The sequence below is a fragment of the Taudactylus pleione genome, unplaced genomic scaffold, assembly GCF_031769625.1.
Source record: "Taudactylus pleione unplaced genomic scaffold, aTauple2 ptg000934l, whole genome shotgun sequence".
NCBI lineage: Eukaryota > Metazoa > Chordata > Amphibia > Anura > Myobatrachidae > Taudactylus > Taudactylus pleione.
In genome coordinates, this window is record NW_028285335.1 from 3,828,575 (window position 1) to 3,846,890 (window position 18,316).

At 46.1% G+C, this 18,316-nt stretch overlaps 1 protein-coding gene across 3 annotated transcripts in view; it reads left to right on the plus strand.

The window, feature by feature from the left end:
- The window catches only part of PLXNB1 (plexin B1), a 221,074-nt gene that overhangs the window by 169,988 nt on the left and 32,770 nt on the right, over positions 1–18,316 (plus strand). For all 3 annotated transcript variants that reach the window (XR_015872977.1, XM_088459764.1, XM_088459765.1), the window contains 8 exons: positions 1,545–1,696; positions 5,851–5,956; positions 7,443–7,579; positions 9,311–9,487; positions 10,957–11,128; positions 12,169–12,411; positions 14,182–14,358; positions 17,845–17,993. Coding sequence is in view for 2 of the 3 variants with exons in the window: in XM_088459764.1 (XP_088315890.1) it covers positions 1,545–1,696; positions 5,851–5,956; positions 7,443–7,579; positions 9,311–9,487; positions 10,957–11,128; positions 12,169–12,411; positions 14,182–14,358; positions 17,845–17,993 (1,313 nt within the window). In the remaining variant the exon portion in view is untranslated. The remainder of the gene's footprint in view (positions 1–1,544; positions 1,697–5,850; positions 5,957–7,442; positions 7,580–9,310; positions 9,488–10,956; positions 11,129–12,168; positions 12,412–14,181; positions 14,359–17,844; positions 17,994–18,316) is intronic.

Below are 18,316 nucleotides of genomic sequence, written 5' to 3' on the forward strand. Positions count from 1 at the left end.
TCAACCATAGTCATAATGAAATAATGACACAGAGACTTATATAAGGGGAAAGGAAGGTCAGCTTTATTTAATTTTAAACTAATTAAAATATTTAATGTATAACTGAACTAACTAATAGAATAAGAAAGAAAGACAGACAAAGTATGGTGGCGCAGAAAGAACGGCCCCACAATGCAAGATCACCAACTGCATACTCACATCGATCGTCTAAATGGGAGGCGAGCAGCCAGCCCATTACCACGCCCAAGGTATCCACCTCCCACCCCAATGACACGACGTGAGGCCCACCTGGTTAGGTGGTTGCCGCTGACCCCAGTAGGGTAAAATCAGCCTAAGCCATGTATTGGAAGGGAGAGCACCTCAAGCTCCAAAGACAGATGGCGACTGCTACCGTTCTTTCCTGCCACAAGAAAAGCTGACACCAAACAACTCAATGAATAAGGGAGGGAGGGCGGGAAACAGCCGACCAGAGAAATTTCTATAAAATGGCCGCCAAGCAGCAACTCTGACCCACCCTCTGCCAATCCTATAGGCTAACCAAACCTAACCCAACCCAACAACACTACCTCACTAAACAACTAGCCCCTTCTTGTCTAGAGGCCGACACCCACAGGCTCAGGTGTTTACTTTAACTCCTTGCATATGAAATGCACTCCGTCCTAATTATGCACGCCTCTGATATGGCGCTGCTACACTCAGGCACGCCTGCGTCCGCACCTCCACTCCCCTGTTATTAGTGTCCTGCCCCTGTTACCACCCACAAACGGCCTCTCCTGTCACTCATTACACTGGGCTGTCTTTGCTGGGCGAGCGAGCGGATCCCGATCGCTATGAGTAGTTTGCGCACTTCGATGCATACGCATGCACAGATAAGCGAACACCGGCAGCAGTGAGCAGACGCCTGCTAGCGACCGGGTCTGAATCAGGTCCTCTGTCTTATCTGCCTTCTGCACAATGCGGTCACCTGTGAGTAAGCAGTATAGGCCAGTCTTGGCTTTGCCAAAAACAATCGATTTTCGTAATGAAGTAGAGAGCTGCTTGGAGAACGTACCAGGGGTTACGTCTGTCCCCCCGAGATCTCTGGAAATAGGAATGTGAAATTCTAAATACTTTTTTCTGTGAAGAAATATAAATCATTAATTCTGTATTTGTGATTAATACAGATTATTCTTTCAGGGCTGTACTTCCCATCAGCAATTACAGATCGCTGAATTGGTGCACATAGTAATTCTTTGTATGCATGACATGTCTACACCAGTGTATTTATTGTACAGGGCGCCATGAATCTTATTATATTGGTCAAAATCAACAGTACATGGTGATGTACGATGCTACAACCAACACCAACGTTATTACCAATATATATTGCCAATAAACTGTCAGTATGCTTTTTGGACAAAAGTCTGAGCACCTGGAGCAGACACACATAAACATTGAGAGAACATACAAACTCCACACAGCACACTCAGAGCTTCAGTCTACTTGAATAAGCTTAGTAACGCAGCTGAAAGCCGTAACTGTCGCATTGATCTGGTCTGTTTCAGATTGAGCCTCTTTCCGGTCCTGTGGACGGAGGGACGAGAATCACTATAACCGGCTCAAACTTGGGTCAGAAACTAGAGGACATCATGAACCGTGTGTCTGTAGCCAATATCGAATGTAAGGTGGACTTTCTGCAGTACGAGATTTCCAGCAGGTAATTTATGGAGCAATATAATTTTTTATTTTAATCTCAGCATGTTCTTACACATAGGGCCGTATTCAATTCCAGGCGAGAAGTCCGAATCCGCGGTAAAGTATCGCGAATGACGTCATTTTGCCAAGCGGAAAGTTTCCGCCGTATTCAATTCTTGCGACTTTTCGCCGGTGCGGAATGTCAATAAAATGTACCTGGCGAAAAAGTTTTGTCTCTGAATAGCCGGCGGAAAAAAGTGCAGAATTGGGGTGCAAAGGTGCGGAAACCACTCTGCACCCTTTGGACAGACCCCCAAAGGATAACTGCGTCACAAAAAAAAACACCCCAAAAAAGCATCTTGAAAATGGGGGCAAAAAGTACAAAGTGGGTGTACAAATGCAAAAACTAGCGAAATAGACTTTTGGGGGTCTGATAGTATGCGGGAGGTGTTTTTTTATAGCAGGTGTTTGCTGAAGGTGCATTTTTTGCAGCACGTAAAACTTGACTTTAGCGAATTGTAACCATGCTTGCACACATTTTCAAGTACCCCAAATTTGACAGGACTACTTATTTTCACCAATAAAAACGGCTTAATGCTATTCTTCACCACTTGTGCAAAGCCGCTATTATGGTGACAGCACTTAAGTACCCCAAATAGCTTCAGTAGGGCTAATCGGGTACATCTACATTGATCCCGAATGTTGGTGCATCTTTTGGGGGGTGTCAGGCTGATTTCCCCAATTCTGCCAACACTTTTCACCTGTTTGAGTTCGCCGAATTGCGTTTTCGCGCCCTTTAGAAATGAATACGGCGAATAGCGGGGGCGGGCACGATGAGTTTCATCGGCTAAAATACGCGAAGTTGGTGAAAAGTGCGGCATGCGAAAAAGTATCGCTGGTGCGAAACTAATTGAATACGGCCCATTGTTGGATCTTGTATAAAATAATTCAACATGTATATTTTGATCAGTGACGAGTAAACCAGAAAAGTATTAATTTCATATATGAAGTTAGGAGCCATCCCACATATCCATGTGTCTGTGGTTGCCATGGTAGTCAATGACATTGCAGAATTATAGATCATTAATAACAGCCTTAAGAAATGAACCATACCTTCCAACTCTGCTTTAAAGTACAGTGCCAAAAGTATCCTTAACTCATTGCATAGTTTTAAGTTAAAGACTAAATAATTGTTGGCTTTGGTCAAAATGCCTAAAAAGTAAATTAGGCCATACTGAATAGATTAGGGGTTTTCACCTCCAGTTCAGATCATGTTTTCTGGATTTCTGTCTGTGGAAATAGGTGAGATAATTAATGAGCCAGTAAAATTGATCAATTCAACTGTGCATGATTTTGAGTTTATTTCCAGGTATATAATGTAAGATAAAGACAGTTTTTAACAATGATGTGTAACTGGCACATTGCCTCATTGCACAGAGCTGTATTGCAGTCTCATTTCATGCATATAGAATCTGAATCTTTAAAACTCATCTGTGATCACCTAGCAATATTCTGTGCAGCAGTAAAGTCTGACTGAGACACTTTCTGTACCTTTATACATTATATTTTTCAGTAGGATTTTTTCTTATAATGATTTATAGACCGCATATCTCTAAATATGCTTTTAGCCATTTAATATGACATTGGGGAGGATTCCAACTTAATTCCATCTCATTTATTTAGTATATTGTTTTGTCCTTGTCAAAGCACATACAGAGGTTCAGTGTAAGGGCAACGGCTCCCCCTACTGGCAGAACTAGTCAATATGCAGCATCCACAGGTCCTGCGAGTAAGGTTGTCCAATCGGAAAGTCATTGAAAGAGAACTGATGTATAGAAAATAGTGAGGATTATCAAGATACTATAACAACAATAAATAGCTTCCTTTACCCTGTTCTATACTTACTTCTGTAGTTTGTATAAATATCATATTTAATACGTAAATACTGCTTGTGCAAGAGAGTAAGGGAAGCTCAGACCTGTCTTACGTTTGTACATATGACATTTATTAATGACATTTGTTTCCTTGCACAAAAATGCACTTTCCACATAATATGCTCCTGTTGGGTACACAAAGTGGCCCCTTAAGGGTGAGGGGCGACCCCCCATTTCCACCACCCTGTGTTCACTCTGCCACTCTGCGCCCGATGAAAGTGGGACTTGTCCTAGGCACTGCAGGGGTCCATATGGGAGGAAGCTCACCTGTGAAGTCCCACCGATGTTGCTGGGTGTCAGGAGGGGTGTGGCATGAAAACATCATGCTGGGGGGAGCCATAAATTAACCCCGCCCCTCCAAGCAAAACACTGCAGACCTTTTCAAAAGCCAGAAAGAGAAGGGAGAAAGTATTTAAAATTGCTCTCTCCCCAAGCAGATTCAATGGTACCCTTATTAAAGAGGGACCCTTTAGTGGCTATTGTCTGGCGGTCACCTATGGTCACCAAACATCAGTCGGCACTGCAGAAATACTAGAAGTGCCCAGTGTGTGGTGTAGGGCACTTAACATGCCCGATCTCACCCATCCTGACACCTATAAAGTCGGGGCGACCCTAGTTGGAAGAGGGGACTCCCTTCTTTCAAACAATATTCCAACTTAGTAGTTATTTTCTGGTAATCACCAGACAACAAGACCCTATGCCGCAGAAAGTGTTAAGAAAACCAGAAATCAGGATGTTCTAATGCCCCGATCTACCCCATCCTGTCATAAATAAATAAATACAGGGGACCACCACTCATTTCATGCAGTAGGTTATCTACCAATCACAAAATAATCGCTGCATGTGCACAGTGCCATTAACAAGCGGTCAAAGGACCTCATTCAGAGCCGCTCGTAAGCGGCCGCTCGTTTGTTTTCCGAGCGATGTTCACACATCTGCGCATGCGTACGGGTTGTAATACGCATGAGCGAACCAGTCAGTGCGGCCGAAAATCGTGTGCTCGCTAAATAGCGAATGCCTGCTAATTTGAGTGACAGAGTGAGGCGTTTGTGGGTGGTAACAGGGGAAGGTGCTTGAAAACGGGGAGTGGAGTTCCGAACGCAGGCGTGCCAAACGGTCAAAAACGGGCGTTTTAAGGGTGTGCATAATTAACAAAGCAGCGTCATCGACCACGTCAATTGGGTGTCTTTTATCCAGAACTGCTCGCATGATTGCGGTAGGAAAATGCAACCACAAGAATAGCGAGCAGTTCATTCGCCTGTCGATGTACTCGATTAATCTAATAAATAGCGGAGATGACGTATGATGCGAGCAGCCAGGGGCGTTTTTTTCAAAATAACGACCGCATGTTTTGTTCGCTCGTTCAGACATAGAGGCGTCAACAGACCGCAAAGAGCGAATGGTCAATTTAAATAGCCAGCCCCCTTTTCTGAACAAGCGAGCGCAAATAGCATCCGGCTCTGAATCAGGCCCAAACTGCGTAAATATCGGCATTGCTTGCGGATCTGAATCCGACCTTAAGATTCCAAAATACAAATTCTCTTATGAAAACCTAGTAGTAGAATCTGACATTTTACTGATTTTTAAAAGGTGGATTAATTCCAAAGCAAGAACCACAAAGTATTTATTCATGGTTGGTTAGGAATAAAAAATACACACATTTGCTTCTAGTTCATTTCAATAAAAAAAAAAAAGCACATTTTTGGCCAATAGTTTTTTCATTCAAGGAGAAATAAGCAAACCAATGTCATTTCCTGGAAATTCAATGTCTCCTGTAAAATACAATATAAAAATTGTGTCGGTGCTGTAATGATAATTGGTGTTGGAATGCGCCCAGCCCAAGAAGTGCCTAAACAGGCTCAGCAGCCAAGGGGTTAAGAGTCAAAATGTAATTTTTTTAACCTTTTAGGTGGTTTTTTACTAAACAGAATTTTTTTTGCCACTTTGGCCATAGGATTTAACCTGCAATTATTTTTCTTTTTTTTTAATGCAATATATGAAGTGCGTTGCCTTAAAGAAAAAAAATAAATCTGCTTTAAATCCTGCAGCAAAACCACCAGAAATTGTCGCTGTTTATTACATTTCTCCCTTAGAGTAAAAAATAAGAGCTAGATTTGTGTCCACATTAAGTAAGTACAATTTCCAAATGTCTTATATAATACGGACAACGATATATAATGTAATCGCCTGTGTATAAAGCGCTTTTCTGTAGCGTCCTCATGTTGTCCGCTTTCCTCTGCAGTATAGTATGTGTAACCGGTAAAAGCTGGACCGAGAGACCCGGATATGTCCTGGTGGAAGTTCCCGGAGGGTTACATGGAATCTCCAGTCAAGTGTTTACTTACCAGGTAATACATCTATGTGTATATTACGCAGATTGCGTGAGTTCTTTACGCTAATAACAGTAGCGTTTAGCCTTTTACCTGCGTTTGGCTAGGATCATACTACCTGCTGCAGAACTTCTTCATCTCCTGCTTATGAATGTGCAACTAGTTTTGAAGACTACAGAACAACCTGTAGCTAAGCAGATCAACAGAGTGTTCAAAGCAGAACAGAGTATTTCAGGAAAAGTGTAGCCGTGTCAAACTCACCTCTATATGAGATTTAGAGCCATATTCAATTTGAGCCGAGCCGCGTTAAGTTAACACGGCCCGGACTTAACGCCAACTTCGCCTGTTTTGGAGGCGGAAAAGTATCGCGCGCGTGCACGCTTTACCCCGTATTAAATTTGAAAATATGCGTAAACGGGACCCGGCGATACTTTAACAAGCGGAAAGTACTGTCAGTTTTGGGGAAATCAGCCTGACACCCCCCAAATGATGCTCTGACATGGGGGTTCACTATGGTACCCCCCGATTTGGCTTGCTGAAGGTATTTGGTGTTTTTAAATGGGCTCAATAGCTGCTAAATAGCGTTTTTCTATACGTGGTGCAGAATAGTATTTAGGAGTATATTTTCCAGAAAATAACTATTCCCAGCAAATTTGGGGTACTTGAAAATGGGGGTCAGCATATTTAAAGTTGAAACCGTGAAGTTAAAAAAATCGTGAAAAATCCACCTGCCACAAACACCTGCAATCAAAAACACACCTGGGGCATACTTGGGGACCCCCCCTCAGAGTCAAGTTCACTAGTTTTTAAGTTTGTACCCCAACATTTTTTTTTTTTCGCCCAATTTTTCAAAGTAAATTTTTGGGGTGTCCTTAAGTTTTTGTGTTTTTTTTACACCGATTACCTTTTGGGGGACTGTCTGAAGGCTGCACGGGGGTTCCAGCAACGTTACACCCCAAAACCCCAATTCTGCACTTTTTTCCGCCTGCTATTCATAGGCGAAACTTTACCGCCTATTACATTGCATTGATTTTCCGCCTAGGCGGAAAGTCTTTCAAATTGAATTCGGGGTGAAACCAAAACAGGCGAAAATGACGTCATCGGCGGTAACTTAACGCGGATCCAGACTTAACGCTTCAAATTGAATACGGGCCATAGTTGTTACCTTTAACTTGTTTCTAGTATAGTGCTAATAAATGAACGATGTTCAGCCAATGACACCAAAGTGACATCATCACTATAACCATACATATCTACTCTCCCGGAAACTGCGGGAGACTCCTGCAGGTACCACCCACCCCCCACCCCCCCGGAGCCTCAGAGGAGTGGGTGGAATTCCCGCATACCTCCCACCCCTAATGGGGAGGGGCCTGATGTCATGAACAGCCTTGCCCCACTCCCAAAGTGGTCAGCTATATCTCCTCTCAGGGCTTCCCCTGGAGAGGCGGAAAGAAAAGTCGTCATGTATGACTATAACTCTCCATGTTTGTACTGTGCTTTCCAGAATCCGGTGCTGTTTTCATTTTTTCCATCTCGTGGGCCAAAATCTGGAGGAACCCGACTGACTATTACAGGAACGAAACTTCTGACAGGACGCGGCAGTGACACTCGAGTTCTGATTGGAGACATCCCCTGTCACATGTAAGACTGTGGCGTATTCAGTAGGGATTATGTCAGGGGTTTAGCTAATGTTATTTTTATCAAATACAAAGTAAAAGACTTTGGTCAGAATTTTTTCATTTGACTATTTTCTGAGCATTTTACTGTCTTCAAATGTCAACTACTGCTCTTTCTGATACCCCTAGAATCTAGATTTGTAAGTGAGTGGGGATAGATGCTAGAAGGAAGTTACATAATAGAAGGAAGAGTGGGCCTGATTCAGACCCGGTCGCTAAGAAGCGTTCGCTCGTAGCTGGCGATGTTTTGCATTGTGCTCATGCATCGCAGTGCTTGTGCGCAAACCAGTCCGAGCGATCGGAAAGCGTACGCTCGCCGAGCATAGACAGCCGAGCAGAGTGAGTGATAGGAGAGGCCGTTTGTGGGTGGTAACAGGGGCTTTCCACTAGAAACGGGGGAGTGGAGGTGCGAACGCAGGCGTGCCTGAGCGTCTTAACGCCATTGCAGAGGCATGCATAATTAACAGGCAGCGTCATAGTACGCGTCACTAGGTTGAATTTTACATTGAAGTGCTCTCAGTGGTTGCGGTAGGGTATAGTCAACCTCAAGCGCTGCAAATGAATCCGATGGTACTCGATGTACCGATGGTTACATACACTTCCTGGAGATGCCGTGCGCAAGTGGGCGTCTTAAGACAGGCTGGTGGGCGCCTGCATACACAAAGTGATCACACACCAGGACATAGTGGGCGTGCTAATGCCTTGCCGTCACTTAGCCGGATTTGCATACTTTGAGAACGAGCGTACGCATCTAGCGACCGGGTCGAATCAGGCCCCTGTGTCCCCAGCAGCACAGAGTATATCAGGGGATGAGTGATTGAGTTAGTGAGGATGGGGCTACATGTGATGGGGGCAGTGACATGATGTGAGGATGGGAATGGAGGCAGCAGGAAGGCACAGACTGAGAGGTATATTTACTCAAGTGAGAGTTTTGAAAAGTGGAGACGTTGCCCATAGCAACCAATCAGATTCTACTTAAAAGTTTACACACCTGATACTTTAACACTTCACTGTCACCCTTTTTTTCGAGTGATGCCCTGGGGAGGTCTTTTGCTGAGCTGACTTTTGGGGTGCTCTGCGTCCCAGATGTGACCCCAGAGTGTTAGGGACCTGCTCAATGAGGTAACCTTGACGCTGGTGGGCAGGCCCGTATCAGTAGCCATTGATATGCAAACTACCTCTGCAATTCTATATTATAAATTTATATGTATACAGTAATGATCGCATAGTGCATCTGCAACTCTGTTTTTTGTATATGCCATTTATATACAGTAGTGTAAGGAGCTGAGTCCCCAGCAGTACAGAGTATATCAGGAGATGAGTGATGTATCAGTGAGGACAGGGCTGCATGTGACATGGGCAGTGACATGATTTGAGGAGGAGAATGGAGGCAGCAGGAAGCCACATACTGAGAGTTATATAGTGGGAGGAGCAGGGGTCCCAGCAGCACAGAGTTTATCAGGAGATGAGTGATGTGTTAGTGAGGACAGAGCTGCATGTAACAGGGGCAGTGACATGATATGAGGAGGGGAATGGAGGCAGCAGGGGGCCGTAGAGTTATATAGTGGGAGGTGAAGGGACAATAGCAGCACAGATTAGTGATATTGGGCTCCTATAACAAATAAGTAGACCATCCCTCAATATGAATATGAAGTTCGCACATGCATCACATGCAGTTTGTTTTATTTATTCAAAGTACCTCAGAGATTCAGGAAAACCAGTTGGAGTGCCTGACGGGTTCCAGTAACTCCACTGCAGATTTCCGAGTAACCATCTGGTATGGAGAACAAGTGTTTAGCTTCCCCGATTCATTCTTCTCATACACTGCGGACCCTAACATCACTTCTGCCAACCCAGCCAAGAGCTTCTACAGGTACGGAGTGCCCTCACATAAGAAACGGTGTGTGTTACCTTCCAGGGGATGCAGGCATTCAGGGGGAACTCCAGCTAAATAATACCACAATTAGTAGAATCTCCGGGAACAGAGAGTGTGAGCAGCTTCCGAACTGCAGGGTCCCTGGAATCGGGTCCCGGCACCTCTGCTAGCTGGTGAAAGGGGTTTATGGACAGAGGGCCTGATTCAGACCCGGTCGCAAGCGCTGAGCGCTCGCAACCGGATCGATGGTGGCCCAGAGCGCATGCGCACGACGGAGCCGGCTCCGTCGAGCGCATGCGCGAGACCCGGATAGCGACGGGCAATCTGTCGCTCCGGGTCTTGCACCAAAGGGGGCGTGCTGTCGATGTTGAGTGACAGCACGCCCCCTTTGGTGGGCGGGCCGGGGGGGTGGCTGCCCAAACGGAGGCGTTCCCATGTGAACGCCTCCGTTTGGGGCCGGCCCCACTGACATCACGAGTGATGTCAGTGGGAAAGATTTCGGCTCTGTTAGAGCCGAAAGCTCTCTGGGGCTTGCAGCAACGAGACCCTACCACAAGGGTCTCGTCGCAAGCCCGATGGTCGCGATGGTCTTGACCATCACGACCATCTTCCTGGCCACTCGCTATAGCTGTGGGTGGTCACCCACAGCTATGCGAGCGGCCAGGAGGCCGTTCTAAAAAAAAATATAGTCCGGCCCTGATGCAGAGCGAGCGCTCTGTCAGAGCGTCCGGCTCTGAATCAGGGACAGAGTGTATTACTTTTTTTGTAAAACTGTGACGTTTTCAGGACCTGGGTGAAAGTTGTGTTCTTTTCAGAGAGTCAAATGTAATATGAACGGGCTGCCAATGGGTAGTGTAACTTTGCATGTAGTATTTCCTCATCCACATACATTTCTGACAAAAGATTACCTGATTTTCTATTTTATGCACTTGGGGGGGGCGGAGGGGGGCACGGCTAATCCTGGGGTATGGAGGGGTACCTGTCTTGGGGCAGGCACTGATTCATAACTGTAACACTGAATACCAGGCTCCTCCCCTTCTATACCCCTCCACCAATCACAGATGACCTGACCGATTTAGCTATAAATGTAAACTAATGTATATGGAGAACAAGGGGAGGTCTAAACAGAAGTACAGTAGCGTCGTGACATGATGACCTCATACAGGGTGACACATTTTCTACCGTTACACGTGTGGTGGATGCACACTGGATATAGATCAGGGTCATTGGGGCATTTGTGTACATACAATGGGGGATTTGCAGCCAGTTAGGTCTCATTGGTCATGTAAATCACAACATGCAAAAGCTACCGTCAGAAGTGACAGATGTAGTTTAGCTCCTTTGGTCAGCTATATGGTCAGGAGGTCACTGAGGACTAATGTAAGGTGGAAGAGACAATAATTTGTTTTTAATGTCCGTTTTCTCTTTTTTTCCACTGATCTGTCGATGATTGTTCTCATATCCAGCGGAGGACGTGAGATTTTGGTGTACGGACAAAACCTGGATGTAGTTCAAGCCCCGAAGATCCGGGTAACAGTGTCACCGATGGAGAGGAGACGGAGGCGTAGCCTGGGGAGAAAGCGCCGTATTGTCCCTGAGACGGAATGCCCAGAGGGGTCTCTCTGCAGGGTAGAGCAGGTGCTGTTACTGTCTATTGCTTTCCCTATAAGATTGTTTGTGACTCTTGGTTACTGACATTGGCTTGCAGTATGCATCCATTAAAGTATCACGCCACCTTTTGTGGATGCCTCCTTAATCAAATAAGCCAGGCACATTTATCAGGCATTGATTGGCCAGCCCTGGAAACTTTCCCGCTTCTTATCTGTAGTTCACCGCTGCAGGGATAACGAGTTTACTACAGAGCCGTCTATAGCTCTTTCGTAAACCAGTTCTGTTGCTGTCTGTTGAAGCAATCTGACCGCTCATTGTCTGTATATAGGTGTCATATATGATTATGGAAGGCCATTTTGTGTTCTCTCACAGCTAATAAAAAGGCCATAGACTGTCACAGAAGCCATTTTGTGTTGTCCTGTTGCTTATGAACTGAAATTCCAGTCTGACCATGTAACTATTTGAATATCACAGTTCATTCTCCCATAGCATGTAAAGCATGGCGTACAGACGGTACGGGGCTGATGCAGCTAGTACTGCGCCACTTTGCATAGCGAATCTTCTGTGATAACACTCGGCGCATGCTGAGGAAGTGAACGCGCATGCACGGTTGCAGACTTGCTTGCATCTAACACTGACCACCCCCTATTACTGGAGAGGCAGGACTGGGAGGCGAAGGGGCGGTCTACCGTAAGCCAAGTACGCTAAAGGCCTGTTTAGACAAATACGGCTCAGGCAGCTCTGCAAAAAATGTATGTATGCTTGTTACAAGAGGGCAAATACATGCTGATGATGTCTTGTAAACTCAGCGGGTATGTTGCCAATGCTGCCAATCCCGCCTCTGCGTACGATTGAAAACGCGCGATTTTTATGTGCACTTTTGTTTTGGAATTTACGCTTACCTTGTTTCCATCTCTGTATCAACCCCTGTGGGGGAGATTCAGTTGTGCGCAGGGCTCCCTGGGAACCTCGCCGCTATATGAATCTCCCCCTAAGTGTCCCTTTATAGCAGAAGATTACAGTGTGTGCGGCGTTGGTAGTAATTTGCTCTCCTTCCTCCGCTGCAGTATGAAGAGCTTTGCCTGGTAAATTCCTCCTACTTGCTCCTGTGCAAGACACCAGCCATTAATTCTCTGCACTGGAACGCCCGAGTCGACGTGGAGTTCATCCTGGATAACCTCCATTTTAATTTCACTGTAATCAACTCCACTCCGTTTACATATGTACCAGACCCGGTGCTCAGACATCTGAATGCCGAGGATCCCGCTAAGCCCTATCGCCACAAGCCTGGCAGCGTCATCTCTGTGGAGGTAAGACTTCTCACATTTACTAATATAAAAGTACAGTGTCAGATGACATTGGATGGAGAATGTAATTATGTCTAAGGGGGAGATATATCAAACCTTAGTGAGAGAGATAAAGTGGAGACGTTTATCCATATTAACCAATCAGCTTCTAGCTATCATTTATCTAGCACAGTCTATAAAATGGCAGAAGCTGATTGGTTCTTATGGGCAACTACTTAACTTTATCTCTCTCTAAGGTTTGATACATCTCCCCACTAGGTGAGAAAATACTTAATTGTGGGGTGGTGTCTTATGTGGCCCTGTACAAGTTTTTTTTTTTTGTGGCCCCATAATATTTTACAACACATGCAATCTGATTGGCAGGTCGTAGTGACATTAGCATATGCAGAGCTAAGACAATTCAGAGGGCTTTTACGGATTACGGTCGATTGGTTGACAATAAAAAAAGGTTGATTTTTTTTTCATGATTTATAGGGGTTAAGGTTAGGCAAAAATAACCCCCCCAAAAAAACGTGCCGACATTTTAGTGTCGACACGTGAAATGTTTCACTTTAACTGTGTTGACCATTCTTCCCTGTCGACCTAAATATGTGTCTGCCGAATGATGGGAGACCTAACGGCTATGTAGACCTTTTTACTGGCGACATGCAGAACTAGTCAACCTTCGAAATATTGACCTTTATACTGCACTGTCTTTTATACTACATCCGTTTTTTACACCTTCATGTGTCTTTGGTTACTTAATTTGCATTTGTTCTCTTTCAACTTTTACTAAACACAAAACTCTTTCGTTATTACTTTCTTTTGTGTTGCTAAGCCAAGTCTTTATATTATCATTATTATTATTAGCCTTTATTTATATTTACTAATAAGTGAACAAGAAACAAGTAACTTATAGTACATTACAGTGCAGGACAAGGACACGATTTATATACATTGCTGCAATAGCGATTAAAGCACTCACAATAAGCAGCCGGGAGTTGGCAGTCACGTGTTAGGTGCCCTTATGGGGAGTAAGGAGTAAAAGAAAATGTAAAGAGAAGCATCGGAGGGAAGAGGTCCCTGCTCGTGAGAGCTTACATTCTAAAGGGGAGGGGCAGACAGACAGGCGTGACACAGAAGGGGAGGTATATTTGTTCATTTCCATTGCCCTTGGTTTCGATTGGCTCTTTTGTGCTCTGATTATTTTATACAATTCTATCCATAGACCAACTTCATGTGCTATCCCAAAGCATCAAAATAAATAAAACCACATGATGATATAAAAGCATGGCTGAAAGATTTTATAGAATGAAACTACAAAAGTAATCTATCTAATATAATTACAGGGGGCGTCTGTACATGACAATAAATTCATCTGAAGTTGGAAAACAAATGTGAATGACAGAATGAGATGTGTATAAGTTATACTGACAATTTATAGACGAATATACCAATAATTAATACTTACAGAGTAGATTTTCCCCGTGGTGCTTTAATTAGCTGCTATGTAATAATCTGTCCATTCATTTTGAGTATAAGGGGTAAATTTACTAAGATGGGAGTTCTATTTAAAAATTGATGTTGCCTATAGCAACCAATCAGATTCTACTTCTCATTTATCTAGCACCTTCTAGAAGATAATACCTGTAATCTGATTGGTTGCTATGGCAAACATCACTTCTTAATAGAACTCCCACCTTAGTAAATTTACCCCTATGAATAATATTCACATTTCCAGAGTGTGAGATGCAGCAATTGCTGCAGGAATCTGACTTTCTGCTCTGTCCACAGGGAGAGAATTTGGACCAGGCTATCACTAAGGAAGAGATGGTTGCAATGATTGGGGAGGGGCTGTGCACGGTAAAGACCCTGACGAATAATCACCTGTACTGTGAGCCCCCAGAGAAGCAGCCAGCCCCTCGTTACCCAACTAAGAGGGAAGGGGTGGACTCTCTGCCTGAGTTTACGGTAAGGCCACATGTGCCAGATGGTACTATAATGTACATTATGCCCTGCTCTGTGTGCCAGCAAGCCCTCTCTCCTTAGGCTACGTGCTCTGGCTGTAATGGTGCCTAGGGGGCGCTGTTCTGCGGTATTCACCAGAAGATAAATGTGTCTGCATGTTAAAAACGGGATGTAGTTTGGCATCCCGGCGTGCAGGATGCCGACGGTCTTCATACCTGCGCTAAAATCCCGACAGGTCGGGATCCCGGCACCAGTATCCCGACCGTCGGCATCCCGAAAGTAAGTATCGGGGTGCAGGGGAGGGTAACGTTAGCTAGCGGCGTTAGGGTTAGACACTAGGGGGAGGGTTAGGGTTAGGCACTGGGGAGGGAGGGTTAGTATTAGGGTGTGTGGAGGGGGAGGTTAGGTTTAGGTACCAGGGAGGGGGTATTAGGTTTAGGGTGCGGGTAGGAGGAGGTAAGGTTTAGGCACTATGAGGGGGGGTTAGGGTTAGGCACTGGGAAGGGTGGGTTAGGGTAGGGGTTAGAAAATTAGTTACCATTCACTGCTATGGCTGTCGGGATTCTGGCTGTCGGTATACTAACTAGCGGCATCCCGATATCCCGATATCATACCCAACCCGTTAAAAATAGAGATCAACTGATCACTGGGCCTGATTCAGACCCGCTCGCGAGTGGGTCGATGTTTGGCCACTGCGCATGCACACGCCAGGACCGACTCTGACGTGCGCATGCGCGAGACCCGGCTAGCGACGGGCGCTCCGTCGCTACGGGTCTCGCACCACAGCGGGGCAGCTGTCGATTTTGATTGACAGCTCGCCCCGTTTTGGAGGCGGACAGGGGGTGTGGCTGGCCAAACGGAGGCGTTCCCAACGGAACGCCTGCCGTATGGGGGCGGCCCTACTGACATCACGAGTGATGTCAGTGGGTGAGCTTGCTCGCTCTAATAGAGCCGAAAGCTCACTGGGGCTTGCGGTAACGAGACCCTACTATAAGGGTCTCGTCGCAAGCCGCGATGGTCGAGACCATCGCGACCATCACCTGGCTGCTCGCAATAGCTGTGGGTGAGCCAAGCGAGCGGCCGGGAGGCCGCACAAAAATAAAAATAACGCCCTGATTTAGAGCGAGCGCTCTTTCAGAGCGTCCGGCTCTGAATCAGGGCCTCTGTGCGAAACGGTGCTACAAAACTCTGTATATTTATAACAAATGCCAGATTTAAGCGGATTGGTTGCTATGGGTAACGCCTCCACTTGTCTTGAATGAGAAAGAGTAAAGCTGCCAGCATGATACCCTGATGCACAGTGACCCCTGTCCCGTACATTACTGTCTATTCTAGTGGTTGTGTCACTGTGACCATAACCAATTCCATAGCACATGCATCTGGGTGCTGCTCTATAGTACTTCTATTTACTTCTTCTTTTATTCACTGTAACTCCTATTGCTTTCCTCCCCCTCCCGTCCTCCCCAATGCTGATGAATACAGAGAAATATGGGCTTTATTCAGAGGCGGACGTACGGTCTACGACCACAGGGCCGCCTCGATGTTTGTCTAGTGCGCATGCGCACGAGTGAGCCGGCTCCTTCATGCGCATGCGTGAGACCCGCTACGACCGACAGCACCGGTCGTAGCGGGTCACTTTCCAAAGGGGGCGAGCTGTCGATGTTGATTGACAGCTCACCCCGTTTGGAAGGCGGGCCAGGGGGGTGGCAGCCCAAACGGAGGCGTTCCCATGGGAACGCCTGCCGTTTGGGGGAGGCCCCACTGACATCACTAGTGCTGTCAGTGGAGAGCTTCCGGCTCTGACAGAGCCAGAAGCTCTCCGGGGCTTACGACAAGTGAGACCCTACCCTAGGGTCTCGTCGTAAGCCCTGATGGTCGTAATGGTCAATGACCATCGCGACCATCGCCCTAGCAGTCGTTAGAGCTGTGGGTGTTAACCCACAGCCTAACGACCGAAACAGAGGCGGCTGGTCAGGATGCAAGCGGCCGCCCAGTTTCTGAGAGACCGCTTGCATCCTCCGACCGCCTCTGAATGAGGGCCTATGTCCCACGACACAATAGCTTTGGGGTACACTATTTTAAAAGTAAGAACTTAGGCTATTTTGGGCCTGATCCAGGGGTATATGCACTGCCGATGTCATATGTGACCTCATACACCTAGCCTCAGTACTCCATGCAGCGCGAGACGCCTGGTGCGAGTGAATTACACCAAGCGACTTTTTTTTTAAATGTACTTCTCACTCACACCACAGACACAACTGCAACTTTAGCCGCCCAGGAATTAGTTTTAAATATGTCCAAAGTCACAGATGAAGAATAACGGAACACGCTTTGGAAAAATGCCACAGCCACTGCGTCGTATGTACGCCACTTCGTATACAGATTCATACTCCTTCGCACGCAGATGTACAAATGTCGCACATTAAATTAATCAGTGCAGTTTAGTTAATCAGTGCAGTCTCAATAAGTGGTTTTGACGCATCACATTGCGACTAAGACGCACATTTGAGCGAAAGACACTAAAAAGGCGCTCGACGGGCAGAGAAGGGCTGTTTGGCGCTACTGCGGCAACAGTGTATGAAGACACAACTGTAGAAAGCGTTTTTTTTTATGCTGCTGCGCATACGTCAAAGTCTCAACGCACTTGCACCCCGATTGTACAGATCTCACAAATTTGTCATTTCAGGCGCTCGCAGGAAGAAGTGTATTAAAAATGTGGTGGGCGTTCCTGGGCGGTGACTGGGAGGTTACTTAGCGCACGCACAGAGACGGTTCATTTTATGGGCGTGTTATGTGAGTGTCGCAGGTGTGACGGTGAAAGTCATTGAATACACAGATGCTCGACGGCCCACACCGGACGGTGAAACTGCACCTGTCATAGAACTTGTGCAAGCTCCGATGCGACCGATGGTGGCATCTAAAAACGCACCAATCGGTATTACTGGGCACTTATAGTGGGTGCCTTAGTCCTTGCACATTCGGACGCACAGATGTACACGAGAAGGACTTTATAGCGGCATTGGCATAAAGTGGTGATAGCGACCACCAATTGAAGCCGCTGCGGGCTCTTCTGCCCATCTCTGAATGAGCCCCTTTGTGTTTCCCCCATCCCTAGAAACACCCATTCCTAAATGCCAGTAACTGCTTATACAACAACTGCCGGGAGGAAGCATTTTCCCCTAGTCGCGTTCAGGTACCCTGCCTGTAACAGTGGCCACACTCGGGCAGATCTGCGGTCGTCCTAAGCACCAGCCTGATCTGTGCCCATTTGGCTGCAGACATGTTGCCCAGATCCTGCAGACATTGTTACAGCAGAGGCCTGATCACGGCACTCAGTCACCCTCCCACTCTGCTTACCAGCCATGCAGATAGACGGCCTGATCACATGCTCATTGGGTCCCTCTCAGTCCATATAGCAATGGTATAAGCTTTTCTTCCTGTGTTGTGGACGTCTAACGTTTACCCCTTGGGGGTTGTTTGTCTTTCTAGGTGCAGATAGGAAGAATCCAATTAGTCCTGGGTAAGGTGCAGTACGACGCAGACAGCCAGCTCACCTTCCCCCTGGAAGCTCAGATCAGCCTGGGAGTTGGAGCATCCTTTGTGGCTCTGATAGTTCTCATCATTGTCCTAATATACAGGTAGGTGAGACCTAGAACTTTGTATCCAGATCCATGATAAATACATACATCACAAGCCACGGAGCTCAGCATGTGGAGGGCGTTTAAAGTTTGATGCTGTGCTCCAAAAAAGAAAAGTGTATGACCAGTAGCTGTGGTCATAGTGTTCTCAGGACTTTTTGCGCAGTGGCCAATAAACGTTCAACTACATGACCATCGGCATTGCGTTCTAATTGTGTACACTTCAGAGTCACGTACTATGTCTCATTATACATCCAACTCAATAACAGCAGTAAGTCTGCATCCGGTGTACAGATGTATATACTTAGGTCTAATGATTGCAA